Source organism: Panulirus ornatus, chromosome 31, assembly GCF_036320965.1.
Source record: "Panulirus ornatus isolate Po-2019 chromosome 31, ASM3632096v1, whole genome shotgun sequence".
Lineage (NCBI taxonomy): Eukaryota > Metazoa > Arthropoda > Malacostraca > Decapoda > Palinuridae > Panulirus > Panulirus ornatus.
This window is the reverse complement of record NC_092254.1, coordinates 2466872-2486296: the sequence shown is the minus strand read 5'-3', so window position 1 is coordinate 2486296 and position 19425 is coordinate 2466872. Positions and strand designations below refer to the sequence as shown.

At 45.2% G+C, this 19425-nt stretch overlaps 1 protein-coding gene across 5 annotated transcripts in view; it reads left to right on the top strand.

Moving 5' to 3' along the window:
- The window catches only part of LOC139758682 (uncharacterized), a 78714-nt gene that overhangs the window by 50274 nt on the left and 9015 nt on the right, over positions 1–19425 (top strand). For 3 of the 5 annotated variants that reach the window (XM_071680294.1, XM_071680292.1, XM_071680291.1), the window contains exon 2: positions 18444–18645. In XM_071680294.1, the coding sequence (XP_071536395.1) occupies positions 18450–18645 (196 nt within the window). In that variant the 5' untranslated portion in view covers positions 18444–18449. Of the gene's footprint in view, positions 1–10943; positions 10989–15507; positions 15680–18443; positions 18646–19425 lie in introns of those variants that run through there. The other 2 variants (XM_071680290.1, XM_071680293.1) reach the window with 2 other exon arrangements.

The following is a 19425-nucleotide window of genomic DNA, read 5'->3' as shown; positions in this document are numbered from 1 at the left end:
GGAGAGCCAGGCACCGAGTGGTTGAGACAAGTTTAGTTATTTCCGCCGTAATGAAGCCCCGTACATGACAAAAGTCACAATTGGATTAGACGTTCTTGTCCTTCCAAGTGTTACTGGAGTATCCATGTTGGAAAGTATGTTGTGTCCCCGCACAACGAACAGAGATTTCCGTATCAAAATAGTGTGTCGAGAATAGTATGGGAAGGTGATGGTAACTTTTATCTTTTTTTTTTCCTCCCATTTCTTCCTATCCCCCTGTTCCCCCCCCCCCCTTATTTTTTCCCTGCCATTTATTTCATCCCCCCCCAGGCCCTCTCGCAGGAGAAGCGGCTGGCTGTTACTACTATTGATGTGGCTTTCATGATTGTATTGGGGAACCATGATGGAGGCTGGTTGTGAGGGAGGGGGGGGGGCAACCAGATCTGCCCCCCACCTGCTGCTGTCTCCTCCTCCTGCAGCTTCCTGCTCCACACACCTGATACAGGAAGTACACAGCTGTACAAAATGTGGACGTTTCAAGTCGTGTGATAAGTCTTGTGAAGGATGTACTACCCCACTCCCTCCACCCTCCCCCCACAGTCGTTGTTCCACACCCCACCCCACCCAACCCATCCTGATGGTGCGTGGGAGAGGTACCGCGGATGGAAGGGATGTGGGAGGGGGAGGGCTTGGGTGTGCTGTGGTGGGAGGTGAAGAAAGGGACTTGTCTCCCAGGGTGAAGTAGTGGGCCTGGTAAACCCGGACGTTTGTTAGTGATGTTGGCTTTTTGTCTTGTGGATACCTTGGGCATATTTTCCCTGGTGGAGAGAAAGCCTTTTTTGTGTGTGGACTTTCCTCTTTATGCCTTGCATCTGGCTACGATAGTAGGGCCAGTCGTGCGTTCTTCATGGTGTGCTCTGCCTTAGATGGAAGGTGGGGGGGCCTTGGTTGCCGTGTACATGTAGAGCGGCATGAGGCAGTATGAGGAGGTTGTCCTTAGGAGGATGGATGTACAGACAGAGGAGACTCTTACCCCTACCGAAGGAGGCATGTAAGACTCGTGGGTGGGGCGTAAAATTTGCGGAGGGGGGATGGAACGAAGAGGTTTAGCTGTAAGGTTAACCTCCTGCCACGCCACAGGACACGCGTTACAAGATACAAAGGATACCTGAACCTTCCTGTATTTTGGTGGAATTCAGTGGTAGAGCAACGGGTCCCCGACACTACAGCAGGCAGTGCAGGTAGAAATTTCATGAAACGCACAGCACTGTGTGACCTATACCTCTTGGGGTCGAACATTCCCCAAGCCCCTCCACAGCACTGGGGCACCAAACATCCTAACACCCAGTCTCATACCTTTGAAAATTGCTAACCACATGGTAACACGATGGGAAGACTCCTCTTAATGACTTAATACCCCATAGGAAATGCTCTGTGAACCACACCAGTCCTTTGTCTGGGACAGCGCTACTGTCGCCTCGCACACCAGCCTGGGATCAGTGTAGAGATGTATGATCTGTTGCCCGACGTGGGGTGTAAGGCACCAGCCTAGCATGATGCAGTTATCACCCTCAGCAGATAGATACAACATGACATCCAGTCCACCCTGGAAATTGTAGACTCGATCGCCGTACAAAACCAGTGTAAAGTTAAGCAAGGAACGGTCCTGTACGCGACGTCGGTACACAGTAAGAATATTGGTTGGGCGTGTCATAAGAATGACTCAAATCTTGATGGCAGGCAGTTGGGGTGACGATTGGGGAAGCCCCATGGACGCATCAAATATGAATTGATAAAAACTAAATTGATGGAGGAAGGTATGGCGTGTATGTGTGGTGTGCGCGCGTCCACGAAGAGGGAGTGGATTTGAAGAAATTACAGTAGAACTACAACGGTGCATGAGAGTTGTAGGTGGGTTGACTTACATCACAACACTGCTGGGTTGTTCCCTGCCCGTCCGTGTTGCACTGGACGTACCTACAATCCTCCTCCATTACAGCCACGGACGCCACCTGGGAGAGGGCCAACTAGAACTAATTAGCAGGTAACCACATAATGACCATTGTCTATGGTCAGTGTAGGATGGTGACCCCCGGAGAGAGAGACAGGATGGGTGTATTACCCCCGGAGACGGACGGGAGAGACAAGATGGGGGATTACGAAGCGATGGGTGATGGATAAGACACTTGAGAATTACACAGAACCATTGTTGGGTTGTCCATCCTCCCTCCATCACTCAGTAGATGGACACCATATCATCCCCCCCCCCCTCTTGGGTGAGGGATTGTTGCCCCCACACCCACCCTCCGTGTACAACTGCTGGTCACGTGACCACCACACCCTCCCCCGGACTCTGTAGAGACCAGGCTAGCTCTCTGCCCTTGCTGGTGCCATAGAGACCAGACTAGCTCCCCCCCCCTCCCCTCTGCGGGTGCTGTAGAGACCATGCTAGCTCACACCTTCCTGATGTAGAGACCGTGGTTGCTCGCCCCCCCCCCCTCCTGCTGTAGAGACCATGGTAGCTCATACCTTCCTGCTGTAGAGACCGTGGTTGCTCGCCCCCCCTCCTGCTGTAGAGACCATGGTAGCTCATACCTTCCTGATGTAGAGACCCGGCCAGCTCTCCTGTTACTGTAGAGACCAGGCCAGCTCCCCGTCTTGCTGGTGCTGTAGAGACCAGATTAGCACTCCCTCCTACCTACCCCCTTGCTGTAGAGACCTAACCAGAACCTGCTCTTACTCCTGCCGGTGCTGTCGAGACCCAACGAGCAGCCCCGTATTCCTGTAGTAGATGCCAGACGGGTAATCCAGAGAATGGAGTCGGGAGCAACACGCAATATCACCTTTAATGCTGGCTGGTGACGGGTAGCCACGCCCTCTGTTGGGACGGGGGGGAGGCAGCACCCGCCACACTAGCATCTCCCCCTCCCATCCTATTGCCCCGCCTTCTCTTGCCCCACCCCTCCTTGCCCCCTTCCTCTTCAGAACCCCATGTCACATTGCCCAGTCTGTGTCCACTCTGTCGTTTCCAGTCTATCCTCGTCCCCCCCTACTCCGCTCCCTCACATGTACAGTTGCCTTCCCCCCCTTCCTGTCCACCCTAGCCTCCCCCCCCCCCCCCCCGCCCACAAACGCACCCAGTATTCCCAAAATTTCCACCCACAACGAACAAGTTGACACAATTACTCATATTAGCCTTCGTTGTGGTCGGCTCGAGCACAACGACCAATCATTGTCGTGTCCTGTGGCGTCCCCCCCGCCCGGCCCACCAATGGGATGGCTTCCTCCACCAGCTACGCCACACTCATTGGCTGATTGAATGGCAATAATCGCCTTCGATTACCAGGTGGGATTAGCTAGTGTTCCAAGTTTAAGTACTGAATTGGCATAGTTAATTAGTTCTCTTAATTATCTCTTGTAAGAATGATGACTAGTAAGGCGATTAATTCGACATAGGATGCCAGGTTGGACTGATTACTGATTAACCGGTATGGATCTGGCATATGATTATATGTAATTAATATAGTTAAGCACACGCAATTAACCAACATTACTTTCTTTGGTCGTATTTTAAGATGAAACAGAATTGAAAATCCTGGATGTCTATAAATTAGTGTAATTTGTTCTCTAGTTGGTTGGATGAAGGTCTTCAACCTCTATTTGTACTAGAAAAATGTTGATCTCCTTCAGGTGTTTGAAGACAATACCATCTGCATTTGTAGCCTTTTATTCGGGTGATGCATATATATATTATACTTTAGGTTATCAAATTAAAAAGTTGGTATCAGTTGTATATAGCCTGATTTTATTACTTTAAACTTGATAATGAAAGTTAAAGTAATTCGTAAAGAGAGCTGGACTTGCCTTATGTTGGTATCTTAAAGTTGAATAATTGTAGATGCAAGACTCGAATAAACCGAAAAATACTGTTTAACAAACATCACGGTGGCATTAGTGACCGAATGGTTACTATTGAAATTAGTGCATTAAGTTAGATTATATATATATATATATATATATATATATATATATATATATATATATATATATATATATATATATATATATTAATAATAATAAGGCAAGGAAACATTAATTATCCAAATTTGCAAGATATGAAAGAACATTATGGCCAGATATCATGTATCAAAAAATGGATGCCAGTGTCAGAAGAGCACACCTGGCCATACCTTGGGAAGCCAGATACCTCTGATATTGAAGGTGGAGACGTTGTACATCTGGCAACACTGTGGATAGAAAATAGATGGCTTGTCGTACATCTGGTAGTGGTGTCAGGCGCGCTGGCCAAACATGTCGTATATACCCGGCAGCACCCTCCTGGCAAGCCCAGCTTCACTAATTTATCTTACACCTGACACGTCTAAGAACATCTGTAGTGTGGGCAGGGTTTCTGCAGGTGTACCCTACCAGACTGATTGTAGTGGTGGTGTAGGGGGGCCATGCGAGGTACGGCCAAGAGAAGTTTGGGCGGCAGAAAGAGCAACACAATGCAGCTTGGTCCCATATGTTGTCGGTTGCGAGGGTTCAACCATCCGTAGAGGAGGAATGTCCGTTATTACTGAAAACATTTAGTTACGTTTCTAAGTTTCCCCCGTGTAGTTACATATGGTAGTCTGTTAGCTTCGTGGTTCCTCTGGTTTATAAAGAACGTTCTTCTTGGAACAACGGTGGACTTTTATATTTGTAGGTCAGTTGTTGCTGGGTATTAGTGTCTTGCGTCTGCTGTAGGACAGCTGGGAATGTTGCTAGCTCGGGTTACGTGATGAGTAAGGTTGAATTAATAAAGATGGCGTGTTGGGGCTGTATCTTGTGTGTGTGTGTGCCCCCTTGCCTGCATGCTTCCCTGACTCTACCCCCTTCCGCCTACCTCTCTCCCTGCTCCCAACTCCACCCCACCCTGGTTGTCACGCCCCAAGGTAAAGAGGAGGGAGGGATAGAACCTCTCTCTCTCTCTCTCTCTCTCTCTCTCTCTCTCTCTCTCTCTCTCTCTCTCTCTCTCTCTCTCTCTCTCTCTACTCATCGTCTCTTGCCCACGTTTGTTTTCCTCCAGCCCAATCCTTGCCCCCCTTCCCGTCCCTCTGTGTGGTTGTCCATGTCCCTCTCCGTAACACGTGGCGTTGCTCGGTGGGGAAAGGTCAACCCTCCATTTATCCATTAGCTGCAACAGAATGTTGGCACGAACGCCTCGTCGCGTTTTGTGGGAGTTGGCAATCCTCACCTTACCGTAGGGGGGAGGGGGCGAGTTATATAAGGGGCTGAGGATCGCGGAAGGGGAGAGGGGGGGTTATAATGGGGCGGGGCAGAGTAAGGCTTGCTTGCGTATAGTATAGTGGTGGTGGTGTAGAAGTGTCTGTACTGGCTGCCCACCGTGAAATGACATGGGGCAATTAAACTTTGTAAACCATTAAACAAAACCTGAAGACTAGTAAGAGGGGGGGGGGGGGTTGTCAGGCGTTCTGGCCGCGACACGAAACAGCTTGACAGTCGGCAACCCAACCATCATCAGGAGGAGGAGGCAGGCGGCTCTTGAACACTTGGCATCGTGACCCTTGGGTATGATGACCTCTGCCCTGGGAGCTGCTGGGGTCATTCTCAAGACGTCAGTAAAGATGCGTAGTTAATAAAAGCCAAACACCAGCGTCTGACTAATTAACTCGAAGTAGTGTTGGTGCTCTGTGATTAATTGATCCATTAGGTTGTTAGTGAACGTGCCCTGTGTCCCAGTATATAGATAGGACGATCAATGCTGACAGTGTACACTAGTAGTGTATATGACGAACGCTAACTTGTAAACAGTCTGTACGGGACATGATTTGTTAGGATGAGTAAATTTAGATAATTTATTTCCTGTTTGATCTAACTAGATGTCATTCCATTATACCAAGATCGTAATGTCTCGCTCCTCAGGGATTACAACATGGTTTGGACAGTGTTTGTTTCTGTAAGTGTTCAGTTGGTAAGAAAATCAAATGTTCATAAGTTTTGACTTTAAAAAGTGGACGAGAATCATTTATTGTCCATGAATAAACCATTTATGTTGGACGGAGAAAAGTACAACTGGCAGAGAGGGGCAGGTTAGGTTGTAATGAAACCAGTTTGATCCTGGCTAGAGGGGAGGTGTCGCAGTGGTTGTGATAATGCGGCAGTGATATATAACATGATCACGTAGGTTGGCCCCCCTGGCTTGGCATAGTTAGCAGCGTAGATGAATGCATGAAAATAGAGGTGGTTAGGTAACCCCCACACCACACCCCCCTTGTTCAACTCCGGCCTGGGGACCAGATCACATTACTCCATTTTAAAAGTACTTAAAGGAGTTGTGGCAATTCCACGCTGCACCAACACTTGGCACTTCCTGAACAGTTACGCAACTTGGTAGGTAGAATTGAACAGCTCAAACACCATGGACGTATCTTGAGATGGTAGCTTTAAGCATTCGATTACTCAAATCACCAATCAGTAGTTCATCAGTGACCCAAAATAACCATGCAAGGTAGTTCAGCATATGGTAAACTTTTTTATTTCGTATGAGAAATATTTGAACGCTGCAGGTAATGTATTTACTTGATGCGGTGAGTGTACTGGACAGTTTTTCATTGAAGTGACTATTTAGTGAGACTGTATTTATTTACTGTGTATGTATTTAGTGACTGTGTATTTATTTAGCGAGACTGTGTGTGTGTGTGTGTGTATTTAGCGAGAGTATGTGTGGTCTTAGAATTATCATACACACGAAGATGGTGCTCAAGATTTTATTTATTAACTTTTGATAGCTTTAATATACCTGGCGTTAATTAGTAGGCCCAATGCCCTTGATAACCAACCCAACAACAGCCAGCTGTGTTCACTGAGGGTGTTGTAGATGGTTGTAATTTATTTGAGCGACATCCTACCTCACAGATGGTGTTACGAAATGTGCCTATCTGTTACCGATGATAAAATAACATTACGTTTGAAATGGACTTTTATCCGAGGCAGTAGAGGATGTATATACCGTTCACTAGTTTGACCAGCAGAAATACCTGGTTTTGATGACTCAAGCTGTAGGCTAGGTTGGCCGAAATGATCAACTGTGTTGTACTGTCTGCCACCACCCTAACATTAGCCAGTGGGCGTGGCGTTAGGGTGGGCGTGTCTTCTCGTCAAATTGAGTGGCCACTGAGGTGGTGATATTTGAGATGGGCCATAGTGTGGGGCCTCTGTGTGGGTGTTGACAGATCGTGTGACCTTTAATGACCCTGTAAACCATCCTCTCTTGTAGTGACCTGGTTATTTGATGGTTCTGTAATGGACAAGTTCTATTCAAGTTAGTACTTTTGTGGACTTTTCTGAATGGTAAGTTCTAATTGGTTAGACCAAGATTGCTTCGGAATAAGTTGGTTACTGGTTCAGGAACCTACAGATAGGTTGTTATAGTTACAACATGGGAGGTTGTTTAAAACAGATATTCTCTGGAGTAATTTGACCCAAATGATTTTTATAAGGATACTGCTTACGTAATTGCTGGAGTGACTGGAGAACGTGGTTTACTTGGTAATAATAACAACAACAGTTTGTAAACCATCGTGTACGACGATACGACCCGTACTTAGGCATGATGACCCGACCCTTATTGGTCAGACCCTCGTCCCCAAGGGTCATAACCTCTTACCCAATCGGTTGAACTGCCCATTCCTCAAGTGACATTGGTTGTTTGGAAGGTGACGTCCACTGATTGGCGTCCGGTCATTAAAGACTTTCGCTGATTGATTGCGGGTCAACAAGCGACGGCAACCTGATTGGTTGGGGGTCAGCAAGCTACGGCAACCTGATTGGTTTCGGGTCAGCAAGGTACGACAACCTGATTGGTTGCGGGTCAGCAAGCGACGGCAACATGATTGGCTGCGGGTCAACAGTGACGATACCTGATTGGCTGCAGGTCAATAGCGACGGCACTTGATTGGCTATTGTTCTGTGGCGTTGGCAGTTGATTGCCTGTGGTTCTACGGCAGCTGCGTCCAATTAGTAAAGACTCGGGACGTCTTATTGGCTGAGTATGACGTCATGGCATAGCCGCGGGGGAAGGGGGGGGGGTAAGACTTAGGCGGTAACTACCGGTAAGAGTTTTGGCGGGACAATATTTTCGTTTTTTGGTGTATCCCCGAAAATGTTAACCTTGGACACGACCCTCCAGGACGTGAAAGTATTTGATAAAATCGTCTCTTGTACTTCTGACATCTCGGTTAGCTCCAAGCTTATGATATCTTGGGGTTTGAAAGATGGTGGGCAAGTAGCTAGCTGAAGCGTTGAGTACGGTGAAGGGTAAGTAGCGACCAGCTTACGACGGAGGAACAAGGAATGGAACGAAAAGTATCCAATCCAACGCAAAGCTTAACTTGCATCATTCAAGCTTGTTTCCAGTAAAGAAAACTAACTCTACCTGTATGAAGGTAGTATTTAGCTTTACATGTAAGTCAAGGTTGGCTTAAATAGCTTTACAGGATACAGCTTAGCTTTCCGTACTTAAGCTGTGGTTGTTGAGTCGCAGCGTTCGGCCAGGGGCAAGTCCAACCTTGTTGTCGTGTCAGGTTGACCAATCATGGCTCGCGGTATGGACTGATAGGTCTGGGCAGCCAATCTGAGTTCTGGACTCCTTTTTTCCGGGGAATGACTGTTCAGTATTGACAATCAGGTGCGACCAGTCATGTTCGCTCATTTTTCAAGTCTTCCTGATTGGCATTGTCTGTGGGATAGGCAGACTGTTTTTCAGTTGCGGTTTTCGTGTGCGTGCGTGCGTGTGCGCCTTTCATTCTCACTATTTTTTTTTCTAACCCTTGCACAGGTGTTGAAGTTTGTGCAGGTGTTCAGTACAAGACAGCCAACTAGAAAGCTTACTCATCTCTGTGTGGAAGGTAGAGTTGTGGTGTGGGGGACTGGTCAGTGGTTTTTGGTTAGTTGTTTGGTAGTTCATACACACATTTATATATATATAAACCTTTGCGAGCTGCCCAATTTATCGACCCTCTCCAGTGGGGGGAGGGGGGTGGACCGACCGCCAGGACTATGATTCGAACCTATGCGGGCTCGACCCCGGGGGGGGGGGGGGGGGAGGTGGGATCCGTGGATGCGTCATGGTCGGTAACGCTAACTGCTACACACCACGGGGGGTTGGTTTCTAGTCAGTTAGGATAACCAAGGGGTGGGGATCAGACGTTATTGTAAGGGTTGTTAATGGAGGATGGGTGGTTGTGGGTTTGTAGGGAGGGTTGTAGGTGTCTGGGTAAGATAGTGGAGTGGGTTCTAGTGGGGAGGGTGTTGGGGCGGGGAGACGAGCCAGGTAAACAGCTGGGATGAGGGTTGGTAATTGGTGAAGTTGGCGGTGAGCTGGCAGACCTGTTAGCTGCCATGCCTCTCCTCAGCTCTCCTTTCCTTCACAGTAGTTTTCATTCTCGACAGTTTTAGCCCCTTTTTCTCCTTCCCCATCTTTTGGTTTACTCTTCTTTCCACCCTTCCCTCTTTTGGCTTTTTCTTGACCCCAGAGCTTTATCTTCCTTGTGCCGCCACTCACACACACCACCTCCCCCTCTCCTGGTTGTGTGTATAAGTTCCCTGCGGGTGCCCCCACATTGTGGCACAGTGAACTAGAGAGAGAGAGAGAGAGAGTCGGCCATAGTTATCCAGTCACATTCCAGTCATTCCATTTTGTGTTTTTTGTCTCCTTGGGTTAGGTGTAGGCTGGTCGCCCCATATTCCTCACAAGGGGAGGAGACCTGTTGATAGTGTGGCTGCCCTGTACTGCTAAGAGTCTGCCATGGATAACGTCACGGCGAAGCTTTGTGTTAGTAAGCTTTGTGCTGTACAGCGTTAGATTTATATAGGTAATTGAAAACTTTCAGTAAGAGCACTAAAGTACAGAATCATGACCTGACCTTTGACCTCACCCTTAAGGGACAGGATAGTTATTTTTTTTTTCCTAGAATAAACTTAATGGATCTTTTCTTTCATACTATTCGCCATTTCCCGCATTAGCGAGGTAGCGTTAAGAACAGAGGACTGGGCCTTTTAGGGAATATCCTCACCAGGCCCCCTTCTCTGTTCCTTCTTTTGGAAAATAAAAAAGAAAAAAAAATTGAGAGGGGAGGATTTCCAGCCCCCCGCTCCCTTCCCTTTTAGTCGCCTTCTACGACACGCAGGGAATACGTGGGAAGTATTCTTTCTCCCCTATCCCCAGGGATAAACTTAATGGATATATGCCCTTAATGTAAGGGGATGGGGGGGTTGAACCCCCCCCCCCCGTACAGATAGGGGGCCATGTGTTGGTAGCGGTGACCATAACCCATGGGGCTAATGGGGTTGTCCTGAGGTTATCACTATCTTCGTTATAGAAAACATTGGAAGGCAAACATTGGCACATTCCCCTGGGCAAGTGTTTGGCGCCAGTTTTTATCGATTATGTAATTGAACGGAATTACGGTAATGGGACGATTACATTGCAGGTCACCATGATGATGGTAATGCCTGCAGGAAGCAATGGTAAGTGTTGTGATAACTTAGACAAGTGGGGAAAACAAAATGCGTGGGACTTCTGCCAGGATGCACACCCCCCCTCCCAACCCCTGACGTCTGTTAATGTATCTGCAAATATCTTGAAAAAAAGTTGACAGCCTTGTATTAACTCTTGGCTGGTGGTGGTGTTGGAGTACATCTGCAGGGGGGCGGGAAAAATTATTTTTTGAGCTGGATATGACCGGTAAGAAACCGGTTTGTGGTGTGACGTGGACCCCTTGTGTGGCGGCAGTGGCCAGCCTTCCTGTTTACGTTGAGAGAGGACCAGTAGACAATGTGTCTGTGGTTCATATAGTGATGTACACAAGTGCTTGGACCAAGTGACTGTGTGTGTGTGTCCTTGGGTGTGAAATGTCATCGCGGGTACACCAGTGATCATTGGGTAGAGTGATTGCGTCACAGCCGTTGGACCAATGAACAGTCGTGCCTGCCTGTGCGTCATGGTAGGTAGGGCTGGAGCAAAGCAGGTGTCCTTGGTGTTATGACTTCGGTGGCGAGGTGGGCGGCACAGGATTTAATTACCGGGACAGCAGTTGACGACAGTGTTATGTTGCCTGTAACAGGGTCAGTCTGTGGATTTTTTTTTTCTTGTTTTGCCATTGGGTCTGCCAGTTGATGGCCCATTATACAGAACACCTGTATTGACACCACCTCACCAAGCATCGATTTGAATTGGCGAAATGTTTTTACTTCGTGAATCCATATTCATTTAGTGTCAACTAATGAACACTGGAAAATAGGTTTTGAATCTACAGTTTTGTCATCTGTATTCGTGTGCTATAAAGCTATTAATGACAAACATTAATAACTTGCATGTATGTACACACGGGTGGCAGGTTGTATGTATATACTCGTCTTCGGAGATTGCGATGATAATTTGTGTATACCGGTGATGGGTTCTGGTCGGTGATTATTAAGACCTTACTGGTATTTGGCTCTTGACACACTACTTAAGCGTTATGTTAGTCGTTTTAAGATCATTTTCTTTTGTGCAGTGGTTAGGGAGAGCCACTATTGTGGTGGTTATGAGGGCAGGCTAGGCTAGGAAAGATAACCCAAGACGATTGACTGTTTCTGGTGGAGAACCGTCTTGTTCCCTGAAACCTTCAGCCTCACTTTAGGAGGCAGGAACCCACAGTTCACACCGAGGCAGAGGCCTCGCTCCGCTGTCCATCTGGAGTGGGGGAGCCTTGCTCACTACAGAGCACCTATTGCATGTGGACGACCCCCCCCAACCCCATACCCCCCAATTGACCTTGGATATGCCTGTAGGCGGTTGCACCTCGGCCTTGTGGGAACCCTCCCCCCAGTACCCCATCCCCGATCCCTCCTCCCTCCCTTTAGCAAGTCAATCTTCAGGGGGTCCCCCCCCCCCCCTTCCCATTCCTGTTATTGTTGCGCCTCCCACGCTGCCTCCTCGGGACGGTAGTGGTCGAACACTTCCAGGAAGAGAGAGCAAGGGTGTCGAACCTGACCTATAAAGCTTCGAACACCCGTGATTCATGTGTAGTTTACTCAAGTATGTCGTATTTATATTGACAGGTTAATCTGCAGTTCTCGGATATTTGATGTTTGCATGGGACGTGCATATTTTAAGGTTTGTTTCCATATTCTGTGCTAAGTTCACCCATGCGCTGTGGTTTAGGGAGTTGCCTACAGTGTCAGAAGTCTTTATTGTGCGCGCAGTGGCGTCAAGTGGTGCGCAGTATGCTGGGTCGTATGTGCGCAGCTGGGGGGATCAGGTTAGGTAATTGGTCAACGTTCACATTGGGACGTGCGCAGACTGCGGATGACCACCCAGGATCTATAAGCGCATACTTCGATCCTGAGGTGCGCAGTTGCTCACCTTTTCAGAGATATTTTTCTCAGCCAAGGGCGGTTGTAGGCAGCGATGGTGTCGGTATTGAAGTCTTCGTGTTCGTTTAATTCCTTGGTTGGTTGGTTGGGCTTTGTCTCCCGCCTGCCAGTGTGAATTAATGCCTTCAACGTTCTTCTAACCACGAATATAAAAATGTTTTTCATAAGTAATAATATATAACACACATAGTGTATTGCGCATGTATTTTGTATCAGTTCTTGAATTTTATTGGGAAACTTCATAGTTAAAACTGAGATCTGAAATCAAATTGTAATATTTTTATTGAACGTTTATTTTCGGTACGTGTACATGAAGCTGACTGTGTTGATATCCATGTTAGAAAATGGCTGATTCTTGTGGGTTCCTGTCGGCGTTGCTCGAGGGTAAGCCTAGCGTAGCATTTACCGTAATGATGCTAGCGATTAAGTTGGAAAATGCGTTGTGGAGTTCGGCTATTTTTGGTTCGTGTGTTGTGCAATGATTAGGAAATGGCAGTGTTGTGCAGCCTTAGGGTAGTCGGTAGGGCATGCAGCAGTGTTCCATGACCCTATCGTAACACCGAGGAGTTGGATGAAATTTTTAAGAAAATTGGTGAACGAGAAATTAGCTGTAGTTAGTTTGGGGACACTGAGGAATGAATTATTAGAGTACGCTACTGATGTTCTGCGTTATGTTCTGGCCAAGAAAGTTTAACATAATTTGAGAGCGTTGTTAGTTGTGGCAATTGGCCTAACCTGACTGATGATTTTGTACACCGCCATGTGTGTGATTACCAAAATGTCTTGAGTGCTTACATGAAAAATGAGCTTGATTTAGATATTTTGCTGGATGCTTTCAGATTTATTTTGATTCGTTCCATAGAAAGGCATGTGAAATGCTGATCATATCCATAAGTGTAATTGATCTTATTCGCTGTTCCTCCAAACCCTTTTGCCCAATTCCTCCTCCCTTCGCCTCATAAGGAAAGGTAAATTGGAGAAAAGGGTGCTTCTTCCCTTGATATTTTGAATGGGTTATTAATATAGGCAGCTCTGTTACTATCACAGTATTTATATAGTTTTTACATTTCTGCTTTTAATGATTTGATGGAAAGAATTTGATTTAATAAAGTGGCTCTTGGATTTTCTGATTTGTAAATTGAATGACCATGAAGATCCTCTGTATATCTTCCTTGCTTGGTTTGCTGGCAGCTGTACATTTTGCAGGTCGTCCTTGGTTTCTTACACCACCACCCTCGCCAACCTTTTAGAAACAGTTGGCCTCAACAGGTCTTTGAACGATCTTTCACTACGTTTCCATAATTGCGAATGTTTCTTGCGGGATTGGGTTGGGGAGAGGGCATCAGGCCTGGCTGGCGTAGGTTCCTGTCTTTAAGAAAACTTTGAAGTATGGCCGTGGGCTACGGGTAGGTCATTGTTTTGGAATGTTAGATTTGGAGATCAGTCTGTCGAGTGTTTTGAGTTGTTACACGGATATAAGAGCGTTCAGGAGAAATGGGGAAGTACGGATAAGTTTGGAAGGGATTCTGTGTTGTGTAGAGACATGCAAGTTATGATTGTGTGGGTTGAAGTACACAGAGAACCAACAGTTTTGTTTGTTTTAGAAGTCTTCACAGAATTGTAAGGGAACGCGCTGGTATACGTTGGTTTGGAGAAGAATGATGGGAAGGCGAGTTTAATGCTGGGGAGGTTTAGCCAGGAAGTTGAAAGAGAAGTTCGACATCGGTGATGGTAAAAGTCGGGACAAATCAGTTTTTTTTTTTTTTAAGAAGAGATTGTGCGTGGTAGGTATTTCATGTACCCAAGGTAATGTTCTCACAAGATGGTGGGGTATATGGCGGTACTTTCCAGGAAAGACATGAAGAATATGGAAGTTGCCATCTCAAGTTTTTAAAGATCTAAGATAGCTGCAAAAGAAAAAAAAAAAAAAGGTTAAGGGGATATAGAATAAGGTAAATTCAATCTTCAGTAAAATTGTTAGGTCATAGACAAAAAGACGATCAGCCAGCAATACAACTGGTATTTGGATTATAAAAAGTAAGGAGTCAGATGGTGTTGGTGCAGTGTTGCAAGTTAGGTAATACAAGAACCCGCCTCTGTTAGCTTGCCAGAAATACCTAGCCTATGTTTATCCAGGTCCTGGCTCGGACTACTTCCGTGGATATTTCCACTATAGGGCTAGAGTGTGGCGGGGAATAGTTTAAAATTTGTATCTAGTCGCGTATTGGTAGTCCATGGACGATTACTGCAGGCATTAGCAGCACTGCAGTTGACCTTGGTTGGCCGTTACGTATCCCAGGGTGAGGTTTACCAGTAGTGGAGGGCGTCCTGTGAATGAGAATGTTGCTCAGTTTATGTAAGTACACTAAGATGGACGCGGGACAACGGTATGTTCCGTGTCCTTTGTGTAAAACAAATCTTGAAGCAACACTGAAAATTTTTTTTTCACATGTATCTAGAGAGGGTTACTACTAAGAAAAAATCTAACGAACGCATTTAAGATAAGCTAGCATATATATATATATATATATATATATATATATATATATATATATATATATATATATGTTTCCTTGCGCTACCTCGCAATACGCGGGAGACAGCGACAAAGTATAAAAAAAAAAAAAAAAAATATATATATATATATATATATATATATATATATATATATATATATATATATATATATATATTAATAATAATAATTGGAGTCTTGCGGCTTTGTCTTGTTGCCATATGGTTGCCTTGCATAGAACGTTATTTACGTATGTAGGTGAGGTGCTGCAGGCTGGTAAGCTGGGACCGTAGGTGGTTTGACTAGCGTGTTGTGCTGGGGCAAGGTGGGGGGGGGGGGGGGGACGAGGTTATTGGGAACGAATGGTGGGGGGACTTCGGAGGTTGTGCGGCGTTGGCTTCCTGGTTGTAAGGCTAGTTAATGTCTATCCTCCATGGTCGTTGACAGGGTCTTTTTAGCATTTCAGTTCTTAGGCTAGTCTGTTCTAGCAAAAGGTAGGGGTAACGCGTAGCGCTTACCACAGGGAAACTTCGAGTTCCGTAGAACAGAGAGATTGGTGCTACCAGGTGGCTTAAATGTTTATAGAGATTGTATATTTGTGTACTGGATGCCAGTACTCGATGTTGATGTGGCTGAAAGAAAACAGTAACTTGGGCCATAGGAATGAAATTTGACAGCCATGATGTACTATCCGACTGCAAGCAGCCGGCACAAGCTAGTAGTATACCTCCCTGGTTTGTGCCGAGATAGAGAGTTTAAAGGGTAAGAAGAAAAACATTGTAAGCCCGTTAATCGTAGTTTAATATATATTAAATATACTTTTTTATATTTGCTTTGTCGCTGTCTCCCGCGTTTGCGAGGTAGCGCAAGGAAACAGACGAAAGAAATGGCCCAACCCACCCACATACACATATACGTACACGTCCACACACGCAAATATACATACCTATACATCTCAATGTACACATATATATAGACATATACACATGTACATAATTCATACTGTCTGCCTTTATTCCCATCGCCACCTCGCCTCACATGGAATAACATCCCCCTCATGTGCGCGAGGTAGAGCTATGAAGTGAAGTGTTTTTGATATCTGGGAGTGGATCTGGCAGCGGATGGAACCATGGAAGCGGAAGTGGATCATAGGGTGGGGGAGGGGGCGAAAATTCTGAGAGCCTTGAAGAATGTTTGGAAGTCGAGAACATTATCTCGGAAAGCAAAAATGGGTATGTTTGAAGGAATAGTGGTTCCAACAATGTTGTATGGTTGCGAGTCGTGGACTATGGATAGAGTTGTGCGCAGGAGGATGGATGTGCTGGAAATGAGATGTTTGAGGACAATGTGTGGTGTGAGGTGGTTTGATCGAGTAAGTAACGTAAGGGTAAGAGAGATGTGTGGAAATAAAAAGAGCGTGGTTGAGAGAGCAGAAGAGGGTGTTTTGAAATGGTTTGGTCACATGGAGAGAATGAGTGAGGAAAGATTGACCAAGAGGATATATGTGTCGGAGGTGGAGGGAACGAGGAGAAGAGGGAGACCAAATTGGAGGTGGAAAGATGGAGTGAAAAAGATTGTGTGATCGGGGCCTGAACATGCAGGAGGGTGAAAGGAGGGCAAAGAATAGAGTGAATTGGAGCGATGTGGTATACCGGGGTTGACGTGCTGTCAGTGGATTGAATCAAGGCATGTGTATGGGGGTGGGTTGGGCCATTTCTTTCGTCTGTTTCCTTGCGCTACCTCGCAAACGCGGGAGACAGCGGAAAATATATATATATATATATATATATATATATATATATATGTGTGTGTGTGTATATATAATCGGTAGTTTATATTGTACCTGTTTATATATTCCCTGTAGTCAAATAGAATATTTAATACAAGGTATTTCATGTTTCAAGACATGTAATTTTAAAACATGCTCGTATGGTTTAACAGCCCCTTAGGACGTAGAACAATGAGCGTATGGGTAATAGGGCAGTTCATTTCACTAATTGACCTAGTGCTAAACAGATAAAGTTTGTAGGTTACTGTGAATAAACCTAGAAATAAAGGAATAAAGTTTGTCTGGTATTCAGTATGGTATTCCCAAATTAAAGTCACTGGTAAATGTGAAAGGAGTTTAACTACTGCACGAGTGCTGGCAAGTACCACATTTTGTTGCTGTGGGGCGCCATTGAACTATTTTCAATATTAATATTATCTTCAGTGACAAGCCCATGTTAACAAACTCGAGCAAGTTTCTTGCATAGCGTCAACTAACATTTTAATGTGGAATACAGCTCTGTCTCGTGTTATCAGTAATGTCAGGATAACTGGTAGCTGAGCGGGTCATGATTCTTAGAGAGGAGGGTTGCAGGTGGTGCAGTTTGGGTGGGAGGGTGTCTGGGCCTTGTGCACCGGAGGGGGAAATGTCATTTAATGGGAAGGTGTGTGTGTGGGGGGGGGGGATGATTGGGATAGGATAGGTGGGGATTGTGTAGTGGTAGGGGTTTGGAGGAGTATATAGATGGGTTGGTGCGAAGGGGATTTAATGGAAGGGTGGTATGGAGAATGAAAGTCGCTCGAGCTTGTTGCACTGTGTTTTGTACGTTAATAGTTTGTTCATGAAATTGGGTTATGGGGGGGGGGGGGGGAGTACTCGGTTGGGAAGTTTTTAGTGTTGTAATTGAGGCATCAGAAACTTTTAAATTAAAGTGTGTAGGAATACAGTGGCTAAACAGTTAGAAGGCATCACCAAATGTGGAGGTTTTAAGATTGAAAAAATGGGGTGGTTGTTTACAGTTGAGGTTGGCAAAAGTGGCATTATGGACTGATGTCATGGATGTGTTACGTTTAATCAATGGGTAACTATTCTGATAGTTTAATGCTAAATTCTATAAATGTTAGGAGAATTGTACTACAGTACTTTACTATAAAGAAGTTTGATGAAAGTGGAGATTGTTTGTATAGTACATGTTGAGGGGGCTAATGAATTCGCGTAAACAGTGAATTTTAGTTCGTCAGCAAGGGATTGTGCATGGAGGTAGCACCGAGGACATAGTGAGGGTAGAAGCAAAGTTGGGATGATGAATGATTATATCTTTACACTTTACATAATGATAGAAATGTTAACCTGCTTAATGTGTTCAGGTTTTTGTAGCCCCCAGCCTTCCACAGGACATGTTAAATGAAAAAGTTTCTTCCTAGGGAAGAAGTGGGTACCTCAATTAAAGAATATATTAAAAAAGACAAAAATATTGACATGCTGTTATTGCTGGCATAAACCACCATTAGGTTAGATTTACTAGCTTTGTATAGTATTTAGTGATTTTGTAGTTAATACACATTTAAAGTTTATTGTATATTGCTTGAATGTGGTCCTTGAAGATTGAATCTGGTAAGTTTTAAGCTACAGCTATGAGGGTAAGTTTGTGGCCTTACGTCTGGGGATCTCATATGTGATCAAGAAAAAAAAGTCTTGCAGATTTCTGAGCCCATTTTATACTACTCTCGGTTTTAAGTATGTCGTTTTTTTTCGCAGGTCAAGATGAAATTCTGGCTGGGATTTGCTTTGTTCAGCCTGGTGGCTTTAACAGTGGGAGTTGTGGGCCAGGAAGGTGAAGAAGCTCCTGCACGGGACACTACACCAGTGGTTCCTGAAGAAGTCCCTTCAAGTGAGCCTGTTCCAGGGACTGCCGCTGCTGCAGCTGATGATGCATCTGCTGAACCTGTACCTGAGACAGGCAAGTTCTTTTGCGTAGACTTTTGTTTTTCTCGGCCATATTGAAACAAATATCTAGCATGATCTATTGTCTGAATACTGTAGTTTAGCACAAACCAACTTGAATCTTCACATCCAAGTTGTTCACCAGACGAAGCACTAAAGCACTTGTGCTGTATTTCGTGTGTGAGGAAGTGCACTGTATTTGGACTTTTTGTTCCAGCTGACCTGATGATTATATAGCATTTTTAGTAGGGGGCTATTTTGTATTGTCCACTTCTTAAACTTCAAATGAAAAGATTGCAGAAATGGTGTTTCATAGTGATTATAATTTTTGTGGAAAAGTTTTACAATGGTGCAATGTACATACTGTCCAAACTTGCAGATGTGAGAGGAAGTATGCCACTCTAGTTGTCAAGGCAAGTGTATCATTATGGGTGGAAACATGCAAGCATAAAATGCAGTTGAGGGTAATGTTTATCATAATTTGAAAAAAAAAAAAAATCCCATTCAGATGCTTGATAGTTTCTACCCTTATGATAGAAATGTCTAACTTTAAAACTTTCCCATTACCCCTCATCTATAAGACCATCTAGGTCCTGCCTCTTTCCATGTTGAGAAATTCTCTATAGTTTTTTTTTTTACCCTTACTACCTTAATGTGGTATCTTTTCCTATGGCCAGACCTTCCAACCCACTTTTTTTTTTTTGCATTGATTTTTTTTTGTAGGGTATATACTTTCACAGTTCCATGTTTTGGGGCCAATTCTTCTTTGCAGTGCCCCTCGATGACATATTTTACA